General features: G+C 51.3%; 2 protein-coding genes across 8 annotated transcripts in view; both read left to right on the top strand.

Annotated features, from left to right (window-relative positions):
* LOC106030949 (sodium- and chloride-dependent GABA transporter 2) overlaps positions 1 to 12,681 on the top strand; it is a 37,933-nt gene extending 25,252 nt beyond the window's left edge. For 2 of the 7 annotated variants that reach the window (XM_066990228.1, XM_048059006.2), the window contains 8 exons: positions 5,510 to 5,613; positions 7,749 to 7,873; positions 8,327 to 8,439; positions 8,561 to 8,698; positions 9,699 to 9,801; positions 10,464 to 10,564; positions 10,973 to 11,143; positions 11,634 to 12,643. In XM_066990228.1, coding sequence (XP_066846329.1) covers positions 5,510 to 5,613; positions 7,749 to 7,873; positions 8,327 to 8,439; positions 8,561 to 8,698; positions 9,699 to 9,801; positions 10,464 to 10,564; positions 10,973 to 11,143; positions 11,634 to 11,753 — 975 coding nt within the window. In that variant the 3' untranslated portion in view covers positions 11,754 to 12,643. Of the gene's footprint in view, positions 1 to 5,509; positions 5,614 to 7,748; positions 7,874 to 8,326; positions 8,440 to 8,560; positions 8,699 to 9,698; positions 9,802 to 10,463; positions 10,565 to 10,972; positions 11,144 to 11,633 lie in introns of those variants that run through there. The other 5 variants (XM_013173012.3, XR_007161459.2, XR_010828571.1 and 2 more) reach the window with 5 other exon arrangements.
* A 5,632-nt stretch (positions 12,682 to 18,313) lies between these two features.
* The window catches only part of SLC6A12 (solute carrier family 6 member 12), a 36,088-nt gene continuing 31,632 nt past the window's right edge, over positions 18,314 to 22,769 (top strand). Inside the window, exon 1 of the mRNA XM_048059009.2 lies at positions 18,314 to 18,560. The gene's annotated coding sequence lies outside the window, so the exon portion shown is untranslated. The remainder of the gene's footprint in view (positions 18,561 to 22,769) is intronic.

Raw genomic sequence — 22,769 nt, 5'->3', positions numbered from 1 at the left:
TAAATCTTCCCACGCCTTCATCTTCCCAATTTATAAAATGTTTATAATTAAAACATCAGATGCAAAATATTTGATGTATAGGAAGACCAGACTATACAGAGAACCTGCTAACCAGAAGTTTTGCATAATAGAATCCAATTCTGCTCAAATACAAGCAGATAACAGCAAAACCACCAGAGAGAAAATTGATTTTGAACTGTATGCCCCAAAATTAAAATTCCCCCCCTCCAAATAAAGCAACCTCATATATATATATATTAAAGTTGCATAATATTTAGTATCTTTGTATTAGTATGCTAGCCAATTACTAAGCCCGAATCTTTTTCCCCCTCCTTGACTGCATTTTTGGAGCTCCAGAAACTTCCTACGCTTTTCATAGTTCAGGCTGTGGTTTAACAGAAAGGGGGTCTTGAGGTTTTTCACCACTTCCACATTTGCTCACTCTGCCCTTCACAATGATCTTTGTGGCAATTTTATCAATTGTTTATTTCAGTAAGGTAACACTGGGGATTTCCTGATGTGATTATGGAGGGAGATGCACAGTGTGATCCAATAGCAGGAGGCTGAAATGAGAGGAATTCAGACTAAAAATAAGTGTTAAGTGTGAGAAACTTGTCACTGGAGCAGCTTTCCTCCAGTGCTGGCAGGCTGTCCATCACTCGATGCTTTTGTACCATGACCAGACACCATTGTAATGGACAGGCTTGAGGAGAGAGCTGATGGGCTTGGTGCAGAAAGTGCCAGCAGTGTGCTTGGGTTTGCTTGAAAGAGAAGAAATATAATGGTCTCTTTTCGCTCTGGTATCAGTCATTTTTAGCTAAATTTCATTAGGTTTGGTGAGTGAGAATGAAGGAGTAAAGCTCAGCAGCCTCTGAGCATCTCCCTCTCTGCACAAACAGCAAGTGCTTCTCAGAACATGCCCAGGACCTCCCACTCTTGTTTTCTCCCGAAACTTCCAGAAAACACGCTATCTTGCTGCGTGTGCTTGTGCTTTACCCTGCGAGCTTCAGAAAGCCTTTGTGTAATGACAGAGCTCTCTATAAGGAGACACTTCTCCTGTGGACCCTGGGGCCAGGAGGCAGCGGCAGGGCCAAGGACTGCTTGATCATGGGCCCCCCAGCCAAGGGAAGGGGTCAGAGCCCCCAAACCCCTTCCAATTCAGGCCCCTCCTGCTGTTGCTCCACTGCCAGCGAGAGCCGCTGGTTCCCAGCAAGAGGGAAAGGCGACTGTGGGCCTGCTAAATATTATTTGTTCCCCTTATTTGTTTCTTTTCCCAGCAAGCCTTTAACTCAGTTCTGCACACCCATGCCGCGCTGCTGCCGGCCCCCCACGTCCCCTTTCTGAAGGCAACGTGTTTGTCTTTGGGCAGAACCATAAAGCCTGGGGGCCAGGATCATCCCTTGCCCCTTTGCACACCCCCGGGGTGGGCAGCTGTGCTTTTGGGGATGAACCAGAACCTGTTTGTTTTCTTGCAGTGTTTAAAGGAAGCCCAGCAGTGGGGGAGCTCACCTGGGTGTAAAATGTCAGTCGTCAGGGGGGTGCAGGAGGTCGGTGTGAGCTGGTGGGGTGTCGTGGGGACCCTGAGTGCACACGTGCCAGTCCTGAATGAAGGAGGAAGGCAATAATCTGGGAATTGTGACCTGGGCATCCTGAAGTGAAACCCTGGGAATCCTACAGCAGTGGGGAACTGAGCTGGAGGAGGGGATCCTATCTCTGTATGCAGCAAGAGCCCATGGAGGCTTTTCCTGAGATGAAGGCTGGACACATCTCACGATTTCAGCAGGGGATTGAGGGGCAGCTCCACAAACCTTCCTCTTTGCTACAGCTCTGGCCTCTGTGCCCTTGCCATGCCTGCCACCCTTGCACAGTCCCCTCTGCTGCCTGTGCGGGCAGGGAATGGCCTACTTCAGAAATAACCACGGATCTGGGTTTTTCTTCCTCACCTGGTTGCTGTGCCTAAGGAGGGATGGGAGAGGTGAAGGAGGTGGCCAGTTAACCCCGCACAGCCCTCAAAAGAAGTGCTCACCGTGCTGCAGGTGAAGGCTTGCCTGGCTTTTGCCCTGTGCGTGCTCTGTGCTGAGTCCTCTCTGCTGGCCGGTGGGGGCAGCTTGGCACTTCTCAGCACAGCACCTGCGCTTGATGTATGACATAGGCACACTGGGGTTCAGCAGTATTTTGTTCTGAAATGGTCTGTGTTATTATCTGTAAGTGCTTTGAGGTCTTCCCAAGGAAGGATCTGTTTCAGTACAGGGGGCTATTAAATTCTAGCACATATAATAAAGCGAATATTGCTGAGAAAATTAAGGGAGGAAGGAAAATGTCCTCTGATAGGCCATAACTATCTTGGATAACTGCAGCTCAGGTGTGAAGGCTTTGGTTAAAAACAGAGAGTAGGAGGTTATTACAGACTGGAGTAAACAACATGTTCAAGGAAATTGAATTATGAATTAAATAAACTGGATGGCTTAGAAAACTGCAGACAGCAATCTCATCAAAATACCCAGGCCGCCAATGTGCTGGTGAAATCTGAACAACAGGGTGAACTTCACCAGTTTCTTTGGGAGCGGCGGTCAGAGAACAGCAGCAAGATTTTCTGCAGGGGAAAGAGAGAGCCCTCTGTGACCCCATCAAACCCCTTTAGTCAGAGTGGAAATATTAAAATAATGAGAGGCTGTTGATCAGCAGTGTGGGAGGAAGAGGGGGGGTCTTGGAAGGACTGAAAAGAACATTTCTCTGAGTCACAGCAGGGAGGGGAATGAGCACAGGCAGCAGCTCGGGGAGGGCAGATTTGGGCTGTTGTTTCCAGGGGTGGCTGCTGTGTATAGCCCCCGTGAGACTGCAGGGCTGGGGGGAGAGCCGTGCTTCTCACGAGGGGCTTGAGGAGGAGGCTGGACGAGAGGTGGGCTGGGGACTCTTCCGACTCCAGGTCCTGGGTTGTGCTGCTCAGCTCCATCACAGGTGGGTCAGGAGCACCCATGGCATCAGTCCTGGTGGAGTATGTCAGCCCTCAAGTAATTTAGGAACTGCCAAGGGACTGGAAAAGAGGGAAAGGTGGCTGGTCTTTGGCCCAAGAGCTTCAGTAGCCTCTTAAAATAGGAAATAAAACTGCATACAACCTAAGCTGGTGTTCACGGTTATGCTGAGTAGGACCATAAGCTCCACAAGCCACATTTAGCTTTATTTACACTGGTTCACATGCTGCCTTGCTTCAGATGGGAACATGTGCTGAGGCAGGTCCTGCATTCCCCACAGATATCCCTTTGGATATGCACCCCGGGGGTGTTGTGTTGGAAAGAGCAGGCAGCGGAGCAGGAGCCTGCAGACTCCATGCTGGTCTCTGCTGCACATCAGGGGCATTGATGGATGTAGAAACAAGCCACTTTGTGAGCCACAGAGCTAATGAAGCTTGGTGTCTTGGTATTTGACTTCTACCATGTCTGGTAAAGCACCATTTCTTTTCCTGCCCTTGGGATGTTTCTCATGTCTCTTGCTTGTGTGATTTGTCTGATATTTAACACTGTCTGACTGTTCCTCCCTGTAGATTCCCTCTCAGAGGGGACCCTGAGTCTTTCTTGTTCCCTGGTTGTTGTGAAATTCATAGGTAGTTGGTATCTTTGAGGTTTCTGTCCACTGTTAAATCTGTTTGAAGCTGGGCAACTGAGTCCAATGTTATGGCAAGGGTGCCATTTGATGGCAAAAGTCTTGTTACCTCAACAAATGGAACTAAAAGGGCTTCAAAAAAACACAAGAGAGGGGGATTCAAGTTAGAATTTGATGAAAAAAAACACAGAGCTCTAGCAAGGAACAGCAAAATAAATTAAAAAAAAAAAAAACACAAACCTAATAAAACTTTCCACCCTGTCCTGTGAAAAGATGCTTAAACTATTGATGCAAAGGTGTCAGCTGGGCCAGCCCACATCAGTGCCTTGCTGTGCCCCAAAAGCAGCAGAAAAGCAAAGGCCATGCCCTGGCTGCCCACAAGCACAATGATTCTTTAGGAATTATTTGTAAAAACAAAACAAAACAAAAAGGCCTTGTTTTTTCCAATGTTTCTGAAATGCAATAATGAGCTATCACTTTGGTCTCTAAACCTGCCTCCCTATTCCATCCCTCTAAAACAAGTAAAATTTATTGAGGTCAACGACGTTTTCCAGAACTAGCTGTTCCCATCCAACTGCATCGTCTGTCTCTTCCCATTCTACAAATCAAAGACGTGATCTGACTCCCTGTGACTGACGAGAAGAAGGTAGGGCTGAACGTTAGCCAAGCTGCTTGCAGGACAGCCGGGGAAAGCGGCTTCACCAGCGTGCCCTAGCTGGTGGTGTTGCTGGCTCATGCAGCACTGGGCTGACCATTGCCCCTCAGGACACGAAGCCGTTGTTGGCAAGGTACAGGTGTTACTCTGAGTCACCGAAACCATTGCAGTGCTTTCTGTTGGTTTCTGTTCTCCTCAGAAGACATCTTGGGGCAGGGCCCTGAGCAAGGCGGGTGTTTGTCTGAGGACTCACCAGCACTGCTGCTCCACTTGGAGACTCTTCGCATTAAACTTGTCCCATTAACAACTTCCTTCTGCTTTCCTTTCCTGACTACCTTCCCTTTTGTCTCTAGAAGGTGGCTGCACTTCAGCATTGATTGAATGATTGCTTTATCTCTATTTTATAAACCCTCCAGGAAGAAAGATGTTAGAAAGTAGAGGGGTTAATTAATAATCTTTGCCATTGCTTCATTCCTCACTGTTGGCTCCTGCTTTTGCTGTTCTCTGCAGAAGAGAGTGGCCGTGGCTGCAGCAGTGACTGCACACAGCTAGGCTTTCAAATCAAATTTGGCATTGACAAATGTCAGCCTCTGAGCACCGGGACATGCTCTTGACAGAGAGATCGAAGTGGAGTTCAGAGGGGCTTCATGGCACTAACATCATTCTTGTATTTTCTTTTAAGAGCTGTCCTGGGCAAACAACTCTGTTTATTTCTTATACTGCCCTCCTCTTTGATTAATTCGCTTTAACATTTTGGAGCCTTTAATGTTAGGTCTTGGAGCAAAGGGCCACCATCAGCATGTACCTGTGCCACCCATTGGAGACCTTGCCTTCCCAAATCACGTTGCCTTTCTCTGCTGGCAGAGAGGGCTCCTTCAGCTCTCCTGGATAGCATTCACCCAGTCTCTCACTGCCAGGAGACTCTGGAGAATCACAGTTTTCTGCAGATTTGTCTGAGGAAGACAGAGATGACAATGAAGAGCTGTATGTACCGTGGGTTTGCAAGGCTCTGGCTGCATCCCTTCCCCTTGGCACTCTTATCACCCCCAAGGTGCTTCATGGAGCACGGTAACTCTTGGCACCGTGTAGCCTGTTCCTAGCAAAGGCTTGTCCAAATGCTGGATGTTGCTGACTACCCGAGCGCTGATCTTTCTGCTGCTTATGGTGGCCCCTGGGGCTCTGCCTCCTCCCATCGGTGCAGCGTCTGTGTTCTGTGCTGGCCTTGTCTTACCTGTGTTTGCATCTCCCTTGCAGGTCTGGATGGATGCAGGTACTCAAATCTTCTTTTCGTATGCAATTTGTCTGGGATGCCTGACAGCTCTGGGCAGCTATAACAAATACCATAACAACTGCTACAGGTAACTGGAGCACGGCTCTGCTGCCTTGAGCCTTCCCTTCCCTCAACATCAGTGCAAATAGGCTGGTGAGCTGCTGGAGGCTACTGGCCTTTTGAAGTGTCATGCTTTCCATTTCTACTCAAGGCGTAAGGAAACTCTTTCCATGTGTTTTTTCCTCAAATCCAGTTCTCTGTGCTTTGTACCCAAGGGGAATGTCAAGAACTTTCTGTCTGTGTCACAGATGACAAATTCCATCTTCCACACCATATAAAAACCATCAAAGCCAGATCCTCCTCACTGGCTTTGTGACCCCACACCTCGATGTCCCCTACTTACATGGGTGCTGAAGGGGAAGCAGAGCTGTCAGATCAAATGGCTCTAGACTGGAGTCCTTTCACCTTGCACTTTACCCTCCCGAGGTTCATTTGGACCTAGTGTCTTGTACAGTTATCGGTGCTCTGGGTGCCTACATGCTATCTGTGGTCTGTAAATAAACCTGCAGGTGTGACTCCTATCTCTCATGTGCTCTGCCCATGCTGAATCAGACTTTCAAGTTGAAGTGGTCAGGTGAAAATAAGCTCATTTTGCTCAGATGTATCCAGCAACTGGAGCCACATCTCCAGAGGCAAAAAGCTAGTGTGAGGGGAAGAGCCCAAAAAACCTACCTGCCTCCCTTCTCACCCTTTCTCATGCTGACCATGTTGCTCTTGGTACTGGGTTCTCCCCACACCTTTTAAATTCAAATTTGTTGTCATTGCTGTGGAAGGTCCTGGCAAACCACCATGTGGTCCTAGCTTGGCATCTTTCTCTTCACCTTACAAGTTAACACCTGCTGTAGGGAGGTGTTAACCCACTCGCTCCAGCAGCTGGGCTGGGACCTCTCTTCCTTTTCGTGTCCCTTCTATCAGGTGCAGTTCTCAGAGAGAAAGCTGTGGGAAGAGAAAAGAGAACAGACTGACCCTGGCCTGCTGCATGTCCTTGGTCATTATCTGTGTGCATCTCCAGTCTGGTTATGTGACATGGAGGGGCTGCTGAGCAGTAAAGTTGTAAGGAGTTTTACAAAGAGGTCATCTCCAAGATGGCACCAAAGGGCATGGGCTGTTTCTCATTCTCTGGGATGATAAGGGACATCATCAGATCTCCCCAGCTTCCTTTAGGGTGAAAATGTGGGGGAATCCTTTTCGCTCTGGCCATTTCCCACATCTCACTCCCCAGCATGATGCCCATTCCCACCTGCCAGGTGACTGGAGAACATCTTCCAGCCCATGCTTTTCCAAGGAGGCAATGACCTCATACATACATCTGGGAAAAAGGGGGAAGGAACACTAGGAAGGAAGAAAAAACATATGAAATAAATGCAAGTTAGTGTAAAACGGTGTTAGGTGATGGGCAGTCCTTGACCATGCAAAGTGCTGTGGTTTGGGGGGAATAATTTCAGCTACATGTGTGGTGTGGGGGTTCTGTGTGAACTCTGCTTTATCTCCAGAAATGTTTGCAGACCGTGACTAGCTCTAGTTCATGTGCAGGGAGGAGTGTGAAGCCCCCCAAATGCTAAAGATCTAAAGACTGGTAGAGAAAATCACACTGGATTTGCAGAGTAGCGTTTAACAGAGTCAGAGTAGGCCATGAAATGCCGGAAGGGTGTGTTCAGTTTAGTTCAGACTATTTTGGAAAGACGCTGCAAATGTTAGTGTTGTCCCCAGGGCTGCCGCCACAGGAGGCCTGGGGAGACTGGAGCATAAAAAAGAATTGGATAGATAAGCAATGTTTAGTTTAACAAGTAGATGGATGGGAATGAGATGAAACAGAGACAAAAGGGAATAGATCAGAGAACATAAATTGGATGGCTCTGTTCATCTTTTTCTCATAATGCGAGGACCAGGATATATCTAGTAGTGCTGAGAGCCCAGAACATTGTAACTGGTCTGAGAAATCTATTAAGAAAAAATAAATTCCCCCGTCTCAGACAGAAATAATCTCTGGCACTCTCCCCCACAGGAGGGATCAGAAGAGAGAGAGAGGGAAAAAAAAAATTAGGCATTTAGATGTGTAGCAAGTCTATCTTATGGGTCAGTGGCCAGGGTGGGACAGGGGGGGCTGCTGTGGGGTGTGGGTCACACCTGGACCTCTGGCTGATGCTGTGCCCCCTCCTCCAGGGACTGCGTGGCCCTCTGCTTCCTCAACAGCGGCACCAGCTTCGTGGCCGGCTTTGCCATCTTCTCCATCCTGGGCTTCATGGCGGGGGAGCAGGGTGTGCCCATCGCCGAGGTGGCCGAGTCAGGTGAGTGCGGGCCGTGGTGGGGTGTTGGGGTCACAGGGGGCTGCTGGTTGTCCCCTGGGCCAGGTACTCGCCCCAGGCTGAGCGGTGTTGCACTGCAAGTCCCCATCTTAGTGGGCAGCTCTGCTCTGTGCCTCCAAAAGCCACGGAGAAACAGATGCCCACTCATGAGACATTACGATGCAATGGCCTTTTCTTGAGGTCAGTGTCTCTCCCGTAGGGCTGAGGTGCCTGCATGGCTTGTGCTGGGCTCAGGGCCTGCATGGCTCCCAGCCCTCACAGCAGTGATGTGGCCATGGCTTGCTGTGCCTCCGTTCCCTCCCTCCCTCCCCTCAGGACCTCCTCTGCCCCATGAGGAGCCTGGGTTTCCCGCATGGCTCTTGGCCGTGTGGGCCTGCACCAGCCGTGCCGTGCCATGCCGTGCTGCTGCCTGCTCTGAAGCCCTTCTCCCCGCAGGGCCTGGCCTGGCATTCATCGCCTACCCTCGGGCTGTGGTCATGCTGCCCTTCTCCCCGCTGTGGGCCTGCTTCTTCTTCCTGATGGTTGTTTTGCTGGGACTGGACAGCCAGGTAAAGGTGCAGGGCCACTGTCCCTTCAAGATGGGATTGAACTTGGCCAGTGGAAGTGCAGGGGGTGCTGGGGAGGAGGTTTGAGATGGGCTGACAGAGGTGGGATCTCTGCTTTTTGCAGTTCGTCTGCGTGGAGAGCCTCGTCACAGCTCTTGTCGACATGTATCCTACCATCTTCCGCAAGAAGAACCGCCGGGAGACCCTCATCCTGCTGGTCTCCGTCCTCTCCTACCTGGTCGGGCTGGTGATGCTCACCGAGGTATTTTGGGCTCAGACCACCCACATGGTGCTCACTGGGTCTGAGGGGGCCTGGAGGATGGTGGGGTCCATGCTGGGGCCACGTGCTCACTGGTGAGCCCCATCCTGCTGCCCAGTGCCTGGGGGAGGCTGCCATGCCCTGCCCTGCCCTTCCCCACGGCATTCGCATTTTTGCTTCCAGTCCTCAGCCCTTGTGCCAGTCACAGCCCTGACAGCTCTCCTGCCAGGACCGATAATTGGAGCTCTGGACAGCCAATATTTTGGTTACAGATTTATCTCTATATGAGCCAAACCTTTACCGCTCTAGCCTGTTGCATGGTTCGGGGAGAGCTTTTGTCCTTCTCTTTCCTCCTGTACAGACCTAGGTGGAAAATGGATGGAAAATCTAGTGAGACTGAGCACGTCTCATTTCTATTACACTGTTTTTCTGTATATTCCCCTTGTGATTATTTGCCTCGGAGTTAAAACTGTTCTGCTCTAAAACCTTTGAGTCCTCCTGGCAGTCTGTGTATCTTGGGGTTGGTGCTGCCACAATGCCCTTTACAATTTGCATCTTTTGTGTTCAAAGGACAGCCTTTTCAAAATTACACTAAAATAACGTTTCACCTGCAGCTTTGTGCCTGGACAAACCTGCAGGCCCAATTTGTAGACTGGTTTGTGGCACTGGGTGATGAAACACCTGTCTTGTCCTAAAATACCCCCACCGTCTCTGACGGTCACTTCCCCTCTCCTCTCCTGCCCTGCTCTGGGCTGAAGGGTTGCAGAGGCTCCTGGCAGCAGGGAGCCTCCTAGGGCTGCCACGTCTCCATCAGGCCTTGAGTAGAAGGGATGTGGCCTTTGCTGTTAGCTCAAACTGTGCCCCAGTTAGAGGGAGGTGCCCGCAGCTCTGGGGAAGATGCTGAGTTCGTTTCCTGCTCTGGCTGGAGCTCTTGGCCTGTGCCTGACTCCTTTCCCCTCTCTCCCTCCCCACCTCGCCTCGCTGCCCGCTTGGCCCTTCCCAGGGTGGGATGTATGTCTTCCAGCTCTTTGATTACTATGCTGCCAGTGGCATGTGCCTGCTCTTTGTGGCCATCTTCGAGACTCTCTGCATCGCCTGGGTCTATGGTGAGTATGAACCAGGAGGGTCCCCAGATCTGCTCTCTCAATCTGCTTTCCCCATCCTCAACGTGCCGGTCCATAACTCCTCTTGGCAAGTGCTTCGCAGTGCAAGGCAGCCCTCTAAACACGTGCTTTGGTGCCCATGGACTCAGCTGGTGGGGTCTTCCTCACAGCAAAGCCCTGGGGGATCTGCTTGGCAGATATCCCCAGCGTGTTCCTACGTGCCCCTGCTTTTGAGGCCCTCCTTCCTTAGGGATGTGGAGCTGGTTGTGAGGTGATTTTCCAGCCTGTGCATACAGGCATCTGAGATCCCCCAGCATTTTTGAGAGACCTCTCTCAGCCTTGATATTCACAGGAGATGGATAAAACCTGGGTTCAGGTCATAGCCTGGGGTCATGTCCTTGCACAGGAGATGCCAGCTGAGGGGCTGGCCCTGGTGACCCACTGATTTGATCCGGGGTCCAGGACATGGACTAAAGTTGGCCACACTCCTCCTCGTAGAGCTCCCCAGCAGGGTTTTTGGCTATGCTGAGGTTACTGCCTCATCTTCTGGGGAGCTCCCAAATGGTGGTGAAGCAGGGACCCCACTCGCCATCTTCCCTGGGACTCACAGACCCTGCTGTCCTTGTTCCCTGGTAGCAGTGAGGCATCCTTCCCTTCTCCTACAGGTGCTGAGCGTTTCTACGATAACATTGAAGACATGATCGGCTACCGGCCATGGCCCATCATCAAATACTGTTGGCTTTTCATCACTCCAGCAGTTTGCATGGTGAGAGCCCACGGGAAGAAGAGGTGTGGGGAGGGAGGTGGGCAGAGCTGGGTGCCTCTGAGATATACATTTGTATATATGGAGGGGTGTACATATGTGTAGAGGGTTATGTAGCCTGTTGTTCTGCACGTGTTTGTGACGTTTGGGGTCAGGTGTGGGGCTAAGCAATGGGGAGAAGGGCCCAGCTGAACAGTGACAGAGGTGTCTACTGCTGGGGTGAGCTCCTTGGTGCTGTGCATGGGGACTGCCGTAGCAAAGCTGTTTTGACTGGTGTCTCCTCTGTTTCTGTCCCAGGGAGCTCTTTGTTACCATAAAAATCTGTGCAGGTGTGGAGTCACCAGGAAGACATATTTTCACTAACAGTTGATTTTCTTGCACTTTTTCTCTTGGTTTCTTCCACCCTGCCAGGCAACCTTCTTGTTTTCTCTGATCAAATACACCCCACTGACCTACAACAAGAAGTACGTGTACCCGTGGTGGGGGGACACCCTAGGCTGGCTGCTGGCCCTCTCCTCCATGGTGTGCATCCCTCTCTGGATCGTCTACAAGCTCTCCACCATCAAAGGCTCCCTCAGAGAGGTGAGGCTCTGGGATCAGGGCTGTGCTGCTGTCTTGAAGTCCAGCCTTGCAAGGGGTTTTTTTGTGTGCTGCTGGTTAATTAGTAAGGAGCCTAGAATAAATCAATTGAATGAGTTCATTGCTACAGTGAAACTGTTGGTTTTATTGAGTTCTGCCTGGCTGCAGGGCTGCTCCAAGCTGGCTGTTGCCTCTTGGTGTCCTTACTTTATTGCTTTTGTCTCTCTGCAAGCACCATTAGGAATAAACTCATTAGGTGGTGAGGACAAAGAAGGTCTCCAGTGCCTCAGCTCAATTTGGAGGCAGCCGTTGACTGCAACCAGGAGTCTTGCTCCAAGAAAACTCCCAACCCTGCTTGTTCTCTGCCTCCCACAAGTGCTCGGGAATGGGTTGTGATAGCTGGCTGAATGAATGATAACCATGACTGGAAGGGGAGGGCCCAGGTCACCTTTTGCTCTTGTGGCCTTATTCAATGCCTGCCTTTGCCTTCCAGAGGCTCCGCCAGCTCACCTGCCCACTTGAGGACTTGCCTTCCAGGCCAACCACGGGACTGCCCCTTCCCTCCACCAGATCTGGCCTCCTGATGCTGACAGATCTGGAATCTCACTGCTAGGACCTGTGCGGCTCTCCCTCCCTCCCCCCAGGACGGTTTCTATGCAGCCTTAACTACCTGTTGGAAAACACAAGGATTCTTCACTCACCGAGGAGAGAGGAATTTCTGGGTTGTGCTCCCTTCCCTGGAAGATTTGAAGGGCTGAGGGAGAGGCTGCCGTGGAGATGGTCTGTGTGGAGTTAGCAATGCACCTTAATCCTCTCCCTAGAGAGGGCTCTGAAGGGGCAGATCAAGCACCGGTGTTCCTGAGCATCCCCAGCCTTCTGGTGGGCAGAAAGGAAGGACTGATCATGGAGTGGAGAGTGCCCGAGAGTCTCAAAGCTGTGGCTCTGGTCTGGACTTTGGGAGCTTCTCCATTAATTCCATTAAATCCTTGTCTTTCCCCTCTAGATACACTCTGTCTCAGTTTTGTCTGGCCTGCATCCATTGCTACAGCACGTCTGGTGGGGTATTAGTGCAGCTGTGCTGGCGTCCTGGTCTGCATCTCTGTTGCACTGGCATGTTTGTACAGCAGCATGGCCAGAGAAGAGGAAGCTTGGTTAGGGTAGGAGGGAAAACGGGGAACATTGATTAGGAGTCCTCCGTAAGCAGGATGTTTGGGGTTCTTAGGTGAAGAGTGTGACGCCACCTTCTGCTGGAGCCACTGCCAGCTCCCAGCCAAAAGAGTCATCTGGCTGGTGAGTCACTGGGCTATTCCTGGGGTCTGAGAGAGGTGTGTGGGCTGGCATTTCTTCATGCAAGTGAAGGATCACGGGAAACTGTCCCTGGTATCTGCAAGCCTAAGCAATTTCTGTGCTGACTGGCTTTGAGGTGCTCTACAGCCAGTTATTTTGTTTTTCCTGCGTATGGAAAAAGGGCTGCATGGCTGAGTCAGGATCTGTATGTTATGTCAACCCTGCCACCAACAGGACCCCTCATTTCCACACTATTTATGTTTAAAACAAAACAAAACAAAACAAACAAACCCACAACGCATCAAAGAGCTCTTGTTTTAAATGGTGTAGCCTCAGCATCTGAGGAGGGCAGCCAGAGGACACATAGCCCTGGGAAGCTGGATAACTCTCGGGTAACCCTGAGGAAGCCGGAGCCTAGGAAGAGCTGGGTGAGTGATCAGAGCCCGTCTTTCCAAAGGATCCATGGACGCTGGTGGGCACCACAGCATGGCCCAGTCTTCTGGAGCTGCGTGGAGCACCCAGCACGGGGGAGATGAATTAAAACAATCCACGCAATTAGCCACCAGGTGGCCCCAGGACTTCACCTACTGCTGGCAGCGGAGCAGCGAGGTGCCAGGCTCGGGTCCCTCCTCGGGCAGGCTGGTGGCAGCGGGCGAGGTGGCCGGGTCTCCACACCACCCACTCCTTGCTTCAAGGAGCTGCAGAGCAGGAGATGCTCCAGCTCCCTGGCTGGTGGGGCTGGGGCCATGGGGCACTTGGGCAAGCACGAGGTGTAGGTGTTGTATGGGTTTCTGCAGGCAAGGGTGCAGGAAGGGTTGGAGAAGACCCTTTCCTTTGGCACAGTGTCAGCTCTTGCCTTCCACACACAGCCAACACATAGTTGTATGTGGGAAGTAGTGCTGATTCCTGTGCTCCACGGGGTTTCTTCCCTGCCCTTCTGCAAAGATGACAATTGACCACAGCCCGGAATTGGCAAAAACCCCAAATCTGTCTGAGAGACCAGTCTCTAAAGCAGACCAGGAGATCCTCTGAGCTGGGTGGCTCTTGGGCTCCTCTTGTTTGGTTGGTGGCAGGCAGTTAACCGGCTGTAGGACCAAGGAGGGATTTTCCCTGGGCCATGATGATGGGGACACTTGGGTCCCTGCTGCCTGTTGACATTTTCCAAGCTGATGCTCTGCAGTCAGCTCCCTCCCACAGGGACCACGCTCCTCCCAGTTGTGGCACAGACGACTTTAGCCTCCTGAGGACCTACAGGTTGGCGCTCATCTGTGAGATGAGGGTAGGAGATAGTTTAGAAACCCAGGAAAAGGCCCTTTTGGAAGAGACCTGCAGTGTGATAGGGGATGGAGCCACTCCACTTGCATACAGTACTGGCTGGTAGAAATTACTCGTAGAAATGAATGAATGGCGTTTGATGCAGAAGATATTTTTTCTGTTGGCTTTCTGTGTGAATCATATTAGAAGCTCCAGCAACAGATATTTTTATACGTGTCATTCTAATTTCAAACAAAATTATGCTTTCATTTCCCAGTAACATCCATAAGAGGTTTGTCCCACTGGGAAAGTAAATTAAACCTAACATAAAATTGTCCGCAGCTCTCTCCAGAAAATGGCTGAGGTAGAAAGCCTGCTCATCTGCTTTTAGGCAGAGTGGGAGTCTGCTGAAAGGCTTGTGACTTGCTTTGTTTCAAAATAATTTGGTGTCCAATGAATTGGGCATGTGGTTTATTGATCTGGTTATATATGAGCCAGGAAACCTCCGAAGCCTGTGTTCCTAAATGACCTAATTGCTGTAAAGCTTTGGATGAGCTAGGCAGGTCAGATAAGCAAGAAAACCAAAGGTTTTGTTGGATATTCTTATTTGTGATAGGACTTTAGGATGAAATATTGGAACCTGTGATGCCTGGCTTGAAATACGACTCAGTATATTCTACATTACTCATTGAGCAGACTGATGGATTAAATCTGAAATGAGTACACTTGAAACCTCCAGATATGGTATTTTTCACAGCACTTTTTTTAAAGACTCTGTGGTTAGATCACAGCAGTACCTACCATTCACCAATCTATGGTGCCTGGAATTTTGGTGAAATTTGGAATATGGTGATTTTGGAATATAGTGATTTTTTTTTTTTGGTGATTTGGAATATAGTGAAAGAAGTTTATATTGCATTTAAGATCAGCTCAGTACTCATCCACTTGCAGTCTGTGGCATGTGCCCCTGCTCAGCATCTCCCCAGATGGAAAAATGGAAAAGGTATGATGTCTCTTTAGACAGGAGACGTAAATCTTTGAAATTTCCCCCCAGCCTTCAGAATCCAAAATCTGCATCGTAGCCTGAAAAGTCAATCCATATGTTTCAGGAATATAGGGATGAGATTAAAGACCTATTTTATTTTTCATGGTGTTTTTTCTTCTTCTTCTCTCTATTTTTTTTTTCTTTTAGTTTCAAATGAGAAAATACACAGAAATAAAGGAGTCCCTGAGATTCTGCCTGGGGTCATTAGTGCTTGGAAAGACTGCCAGGGTCCATCAGGCCATGCTTTTCCCACTGTGGTGCTTGTATCAGTGGTGCCTGGGGAAGAGTCTCAGCCTCCTGATTAGGTTAAGAGGTAGTGGTGATGCTGCTGTCCTCCAGGGACCACGATGCATCTGATCCTGTGGGAAGCAGCCTGAACCGTAGGTCTCCCCAGGTGTTCAAATGGATGCATTGAGGGATCCTTATCCATTAGCCATTGGCACTATATAAGGCAGTTTTTCTGTGGTTACTGAAGAATCATGCAGTGTGAATCATATTGCATGTTCAGGTGGCAAGGAAGGTGGATGTGTGGGGTGAAGGCAGGGTATGGTATGCACACAGAGAGAGCAGAGTAAGATTAACATCTTAATATGGGAAATACTTAATCCTGTGAAGTAGACGTCCCCAGATAATTTGCTAAATGTGGCCTACGGGCCAGTGCAAATGAGCGTATCCCTCAGAGCAGGGTGCTTGGCTGAGCCCTTGTCTGTTAATGTGGTTAGCAGCCTGCCGTGTGGGGATCTGCACGGCGCAGATAAGGCAAGTGCATGGTGAGAGCACGAAGGAGCACTAGGGAAGCTGTTGCTTCTGAGATATTAGCAGCGACTCAGTTGCCCCCTTTCTCCACCTGACCTGTCCAGAGTTACATGCCCTCCTCTGTCTCCACAGCCCAACCGTGTCCTTCACATCCTTGTGACAATCCGAGGTGTTTGCTGTCACAGCGTGCGCCCTGCACCGACAGGTTTGGCTGCCCTGAGGAGACAGGGAGGACAAGCAGGAGCAAGTGAGCATGCACCTGGGTCCTCTGCCTGAGGTTTTCCATCGTCCTCCTCGGCCTCCGATCACCAGCAAGCATTGATGTTAGACTCAGAGAGGCTGCTAGACCGTGGATGTCACCCTCGCATCTCTAGTCCTCTCCACTTCTGTTGCCAACACTGAGCTCCTGAGCCATTTGCCTTTGCCTTGTCCTCTCCCATGCCATGGGTGCTGTAGAATAAGGAGATGTCTCTCCCTTCACATGCTCCCAAAGGCCTTCCAAAACCCTTCTCCCAAGCCCTTGGGAAGGGCCATGGATGGTGGGTGGCACCAAGGAAGGCACAGCGGGGCCCCGTGCTGGAGCGGTGCTGCAGCTGCTGAGCCCACTACGGTTCTGTAGGGCCTCATTAGCACTCGTTACTTTGGTTATGTTCGCTTGCGATTAGTTACGCTGGAATTGTTGTAGGAAGTTGCAGGCTTACTTAAGCAGAAATTAACCATAAACATAAAAAATAAATTATAAGAATGCCTAGGGGAAACTCCTCTAAAAATACAGCATTCAGCTGGCAAGGCAAATTCCTGATTAAACAAGCAGCTGCCCTCTGTCCGCGGGGGAGACGGCATTTCTTCAGTTTCAGTAGCAAAGGTGCCAAAAGGTTGGATCATTGTGGATGAGCAAGGACAGTGGTGGCTTCTCTGGCTGGAGGCTCAGCGAGGTGGAAGCCAGGTCTGCACCACGCTTCGTCCTCAAAGGGCAAGAGAAGAAGGGAGGTGAGGGTGCACGGCCAGCCGGCAGGCAGTGAGCAGGGTGGGAAGGAGACCTTTGCTGGGGTGCAGGATGTGTCCTCTGCCCTTGACCATGGTGGAGGAGGAAGATGTGACCTGGAGAGACCCATTTGCCGTGCCAGCTGCCTTCCTTGGAGGTCCCAGGTGTGGAGACCCGTCACAGCAGTGCAGCCCAGACTACCTGGCTGGGGTTGGGGCTGCCAGCAAACATGGCAACAAGTGGCCAGGGAGCCTGTCACCCTTCCCTTGTCCTCTCCTGGGCTTGTACCCCCACAGCCAAGCTGGTCAGAAGGCGATTTCTTCTCTTTGATCTGGGCTGTGACACCAGGGCAAGTCCTCAAGCGGAGGCTGCCGTGGTGGGATGTGGTTGCCCCACATCCATATCAGGGTTTAAAAACATGATGAATTATAGCCTAGGGGGAAACTCCGAGTGTTTGTAACTTCTGGTACTCTCTGGGATGAGAAGTAGAAATAGCAGACTTTTTTTTTCCTTTTTTTTTCTGAGGAAGAATGATTTTCACCCATTGATGGTTAACATTTTCATTTATGTTGGCTTTCTTCTTCTTTTGCCTGAATGCCGCAGGTCATTCCCATCTACAGCTTGCAAAAAGCTGCAATGTTCTTGTGAAATATGTCAGAGTGATAAATCAGGTTTTCAGGTCAGCCCTGCTTACCTAGGCTTATCTCAATCCCCTCTTCATATCAGGATAACCTCTCCCACCCCTCTTCCCAGCTGCCCTGGCTGCCACCAGTGCTCTGCGGCAGGAGGGGCAGTGGCACCATCCTTCATCAATAGGGACCAGGGCAGTCCCAATCCACTCAAACAGCCCAAGTGGGAGGTGGAAATTGAAACATGGCATGTCTGGAAAGTTTAGCCCCAGAGACAGGGACATGCCATCTTTCTTTGTCTTCATGTGAGGCTTCAGGAAGAGGCTCCACATGCCCCAGCAGGACTGTGGCCTCAGGGCTGGGCCTAGGATGGCTCCAAGGCCCCATCCCTGGGGACATCCCCCGGTGCTCGCCCTGAACCCTCCGCATGCTCCCCAGCAGCATGGGCTCAGAGACCGGAGCAGAAGGGGAGGTTTTTCCCTCACAGCCCCCAGTGCGGGGCTGGGCCCTTTGTCCCGAGGATCCTGCCAGGCACGAGGGTGGCTCCCATAGTGCTTCCTGCGTGTCTCTGGCACGTTATGTCCCTGGGGCAATCCAGCATTGCTCCAATACGATGTGATTCACTGACTTTTGGCACCTAGGGAGGGTTTTGTTGAGAGACAAGATGACAAACAACCTCTGCGGAAAAGGGAGGCATGTAAACCCACTGCCTCCACCTCCATGGTGGCGAGGGCTGCTGTCAGCTCTCAGGTGACCAGAGGATATTCATCTGGTGAGTGCTGACACTGGTGAGAAGACCGGATCATGTGGTGGACATGTCCTATCTTCGATCCCACATGCTGCTCCGATTTGACCGTGTGGGTACACGAGAAAGTCAATAGGAATTTGGCAGGCACGTTTGCAGGCAAACCGACAGACAAAACAGCAGCCGCCATTAAAAAACTTACCGAGCTGAACTGCCCTGAGAAAAGCAGCAAACCCAGAGTGCCTGCTGCTGGCATTGCTCACGAGAAGCACTGAGATGGATGCCGAGCCGGGGTCCTGCCACGGGGTCTGCTGGGGCACCGCACCCTGCTGCCACCTCTCCAAGGCCCCAGAGCCACCCGCTGGTGGCTGCGGCTGATCTTTGCGAACCTGGGGCCTTTGCCCTGCCCGACCACGGCCGCTTTCTATTCTTGCTTTCCTGTCGGGGCCGCAGTTCAAGGTCTGGAGAGGCGTATGTGGTAAGGGAGCTGGGGAGAAAGTTCTCCCTCCCCGATGCACCTCCCTTGCTACCGCCCTGCCACCCACCTGCGAGCAGGGTGACAGCGTGCTGGGGGAGTTGGTGGAAGGGGAGGGACGGGAGGAGGAGAGAGGGGAGTCCGTGCCTTAACTCTTGCTGTATCTCGTTGGCTCCCGGTGGATTCCCTGCCTGGACTCCGGTGGGACGGGACGGGCTTGCCCGGCAGAGCTCGCCGGGTGCAGGTGAGCTGGGCATTTGCTCGCAGAGCAGGTCTGGTGGCTGTGCACGCCTTGTCGGCAGTGCCAGTGTCTTTGGTCCTCCCACAGGCAGCTGCCTGCTGTGTGCTGGGGAATGGGCCAGCAACCCTGCCGGGGGAGAGCTTCCAGTGCCACGCAAAGGGAGAGAGGGCTGGAGGACGGCGAGGAATAATCAGCTTGGAACAGCCCAGGGGAGAGGCTGATCCTTAATGTCTCCTGTAGGACAAAACGGGCAGCAGTGCCGCCGGGGGCTGCCAAGAAGCTGTGGAGCATGGGGATGCCTGAAGGATGGGCAAGTGGCACTGGAGGCTGCAGCAGAGCAAGCGGAGTCCTAAGACAGGTTGAGAAGAGAGGGGAGCAGAGAGAGATGGGGATGGAGGGCAGCGATGGCTAGGTGGTGGTAAATATGCGAGGAAAGGTGCTAGGGCAAGCAGGAGGCAGAGATGCCCTCTCCCCCCATGCTGCCCAGCAGAGATGCTGGCCCTGTGCTGGCACATGGATTTGGGGCTGCGGTTCCAGGAGGTGTGTTCAGTAGTGTGCTGCTTGTTCTTCCTGCTCAGGGTGTCCCCACATCTGTTCCTGGTTAGGGGTGAAGAAAGGGAGGGCATGGAGAAGGCACAGTCTGTGCATGTGCTAAACTCTGGGCATCGGAGGGTGCGTTTGTGAACAAACCCAGGCAGATCGCATGGGGGTTTCATAATGCCTGATCTACATCTCCTTAAATCAACAGTGCTTTTAAAGTAATCACAGCTAATCAGGGCTTTCATCCAATGTCATTTGAAATGTTATTGCCCCACTTCTTCCTCTTTGACAGCCGCTGATACGAGAGGCTGAACCTTGGACCTGACCTCTGCAGCTCTGCAAGAGCCCAGCATTGCTGGACTCATGGGCGCAGATACGGTCCTTGCTGAGGGCTGGCTAATGAACCCCTGGCCTTCTCCCTGCCTGCCAGTGCTCCTGGGCAGGGCACCAAGCCCACAGGAAAGGTGTGGTGCCCTGCGGTGGAGAGCAGGCACATCTCCTCTTGCAGGCATAGGATGCAGTGGGTGGGTGGGATGCACGTGCACATGCGCTGTTGCAGGCACTGCAGGCAGGGGTGCACAGAGCCCTTACAGTCATAGACAGCAACCTCCTCTCTGCCTGCCCTGATTTTGTGTGTTGTGTCTGCCCTGTGTCTACGCAGGGTCTGCAAGGCTCAGATTTTAGGTGCTGCAGAGGTTAGGGTTTTCATGCACACCTGTGTGCTCCCTGAATTTTGCAGCCCCAGTGGGGTGGCTGCAGGGCTCCATTTCCACTGCCCAGGACTCTGTCCTGTCCCCATGGTGTCCCCCCAGCCTGCACAACAGTCACTGCCCCCTGCCCTGGGCCTGCTGTGGTTGCATACTATGGGGTCTTGTGCTACAGGGCAGTGGGGATGGCCAAGGTATAAGATGAACAAAGGTCTCAGGTGTATTTGATTCAGTGTGAAGGCAGCGAATGGTTTCTGAACATGTTTACATCCTATTTATGGACTTCATCGGTTAGTCTTGATTTTTTTCTAGGCTAAGTACAAAACAACCTCTATATCTGTCCTCTACAGCAGGGACAGTGAACCATGGGCACAGGAGACTGAGCCAGCAGGGAGAACAACAGCCTATGCTGCTTTTAGCAAGGGATGGGATGCTGGCAACAGGAAGGTCCAGCCTCTGCTAGGTGCTTGGCAGGCTCTCCTGCTCTGGTAACAGAGGGCTGGGCAGGAGCCATTTTGTCCCTCCTGAGCCGGGGCTGTGCGCTGTGAAGGACGATGCTCGTACTCCTTGCAGCTTGCATCACAGATGTACGTGTTTTTAGCATACCCGCAGTCACTCCTTATCTCACTCTTGCTGGTGTCAGTAAGCAGCAAACTCACCAACTGCAGGAGCATGGCCCTGATTTCACATTGGAGGAAATGCAAGCAGGGTCTGATCCTCGTGGCAGCCTCCCGTGCCCCGTGAACCTTGCTGAACAGATGCTTTGAGAATGCCCTGTAGCCCACGCAACCTGCAAGTTAATTAAAAGGTGTAAAGAAGTCAGCTAGCTTTCAACAGCTCGAAAAGGAAGGCATTTTAATTTTGACTGCTGTCCTGGAGCTGATCAGTTTTTCTCTTGCTACACCTTTCCTTGCCCTTCTCCTTCTTGCAGCTGCAGTGAGCAGCGCTCCAGCAATGTTTGGGTTTGGGAGCAGCTGTCCCTATTCATGTCGCTGCTCTCAGACTGTCTGGGAGGCACTTACTCCTACTGCTAATATTTTCCTGTCCATCTTGCAGATATGACCTACTCCAGCGGCAGCCCTCTTGCACTAATCCAGCTGGGTTTGTTCCCTCAGCTGTGCCCTGGCTCTGCTGCTCCTCACAGAGCCCTGACTTTCTGTCCCTGCTCCCTCCTCCTGCCATCGAAATGCAATGCAGGCTTTCGGCTGCTGACCAACTGCCAGCTCATATCGTGCAACCAGTGAATTTTCTGCGTCTTCCTGCTCCTCCTTGTGTAACACAACCTAGCCTTCCATCTTTCTGATTCCTCCCTCCCCACCTCAGACTGCAGTTTCTACGCTTGGCTGCTGCTTATTCCACAACAAACCCAAGAAGCACAAATGTAATGCAGCTGTCTGCAGCACCGCCTGCAATTCCTCCTCCTGTAGCTCAGGCAACACCTATGAGTGTCCAAAGGTGCTTTAGGTTGTGTTTCATCTGGTAAGCATTATCTAGTGCTTTTTAAGGATGTCTCAATTGCTGTTTCATTGTTTGCACATAAGATCTTCCTCCTCTCATTTGCCTTGAGATAAAACAGCAGAAGAGGTCAAACAGAGGATGTTAGCTTCCCAGTGGTAGGAGCTCCTGCGTGATGGCACTAGGCTTGTGGGAAGAAAAGCTTCAGGAGAATCTCTGATAGTTTCTTCCTCCTGTGACAAAAACCCAAGCAGCTTCTTTCTCTTGTTCCTCGTCTCATATGAGCAGCCCTCAATAAGACCTTCTTGCCCTGGGAGTGGTTGAGGTAGCACCACGTTTTGCTTTCAAAGGACACTTCATTCTTCTCTCTTTCCAATTCCCACCTCCTCCCTTTAATGATAGCCCGCTCTCAAGCAAAGCCAATAAATATTGATTTCCTGCATCATGCTTTTGGCACATTGGACTGAACAGGTGAGTATCCACAGTGCTCCAGGTGTGTCCTTGGCCTTGCTTGCCTTGGGTGGCCATACCTGATGGATCCTGTGGTGGTAGGTGCAGGATGACATGGCCCTAAACTCCTGGTCATGGAGACACAGGGATACCTCCATCAGATACTGAGGAAGGGACTTGTTTATGACTGCCTGCATGCTGCCTGCCCTCTTTTTAGTGCCTAGCGGGATCCAGGTGGGTTCTTATTTTTGCAGCATTAAATCTTGTGGAGAAAAAGTTGGGCTGCCTGCATGCACCATGCCTGTTTCTCTGGGTGGAAGGGAAGCCCTCTCTCCTCCATGGGAAGAGGACAGGTCATGTCTGCCAGGGGTACTCCAGACCTGGTAAAAGGCCTCTCAGAACACCGAGGGATGAAAATAAAGCAGGGCACCTCTGAAAGAGATTGGTGAGGTCTGAGAGAGCTGAGGACAGAAGATGGAGGTGGTGGCTGAATGGGTCCAGGAGAGGGACAGGACAGCATCTTAGCCATGGGAAGAGCTTTATAGCAGAGGAAACAATAGGCTGAGAATGAAGGAGCCAGAGGATTTTTCTCCAACCTTTGGTGAAGGGAGAGCAGAAAAATCGCAGGCAGGCAGTGAGAGGCAAAGTTTTTTCTCCAAACTTGTGTATTAAGAACAAGAGAATCTAAAAGGAGATGAAAATGTCTGCGTGTTGGGGAGGATGTAACACAGCTGGTGGCTGGGCTGCTGTGGGAGATTCAGATTGTTCCTAGCTGGAAACAAGAAGTTATTTGAGTCTCCATCTGGCCTGAGACCATATAGGGCAGGAGCACAGTAGGAGCAGACATTCAGGAAAAGAGGCAGGAGGTGTGTGAATAGGCTTTCTCATCGAAACAGCGGGCAATGCAGAGGAGGGAGATAACGGAGAGGTGTGATGCTGTGTCTTGCTTTGCCTGGGAAGGGAGAAGCTGGAGCTCATGCCACAAAGGGCCCAAATTTTAGGCCCTGGTTTAATCTACCACCTGTACACTGTTTAAAATGATCCCTGTTTAAAACAGGAA

The sequence above is a fragment of the Anser cygnoides genome, chromosome 1, assembly GCF_040182565.1.
Source record: "Anser cygnoides isolate HZ-2024a breed goose chromosome 1, Taihu_goose_T2T_genome, whole genome shotgun sequence".
NCBI lineage: Eukaryota > Metazoa > Chordata > Aves > Anseriformes > Anatidae > Anser > Anser cygnoides.
The sequence above is the reverse complement of the archived record's forward strand: the minus strand, read 5'-3'. Positions and strand labels throughout refer to the sequence as shown.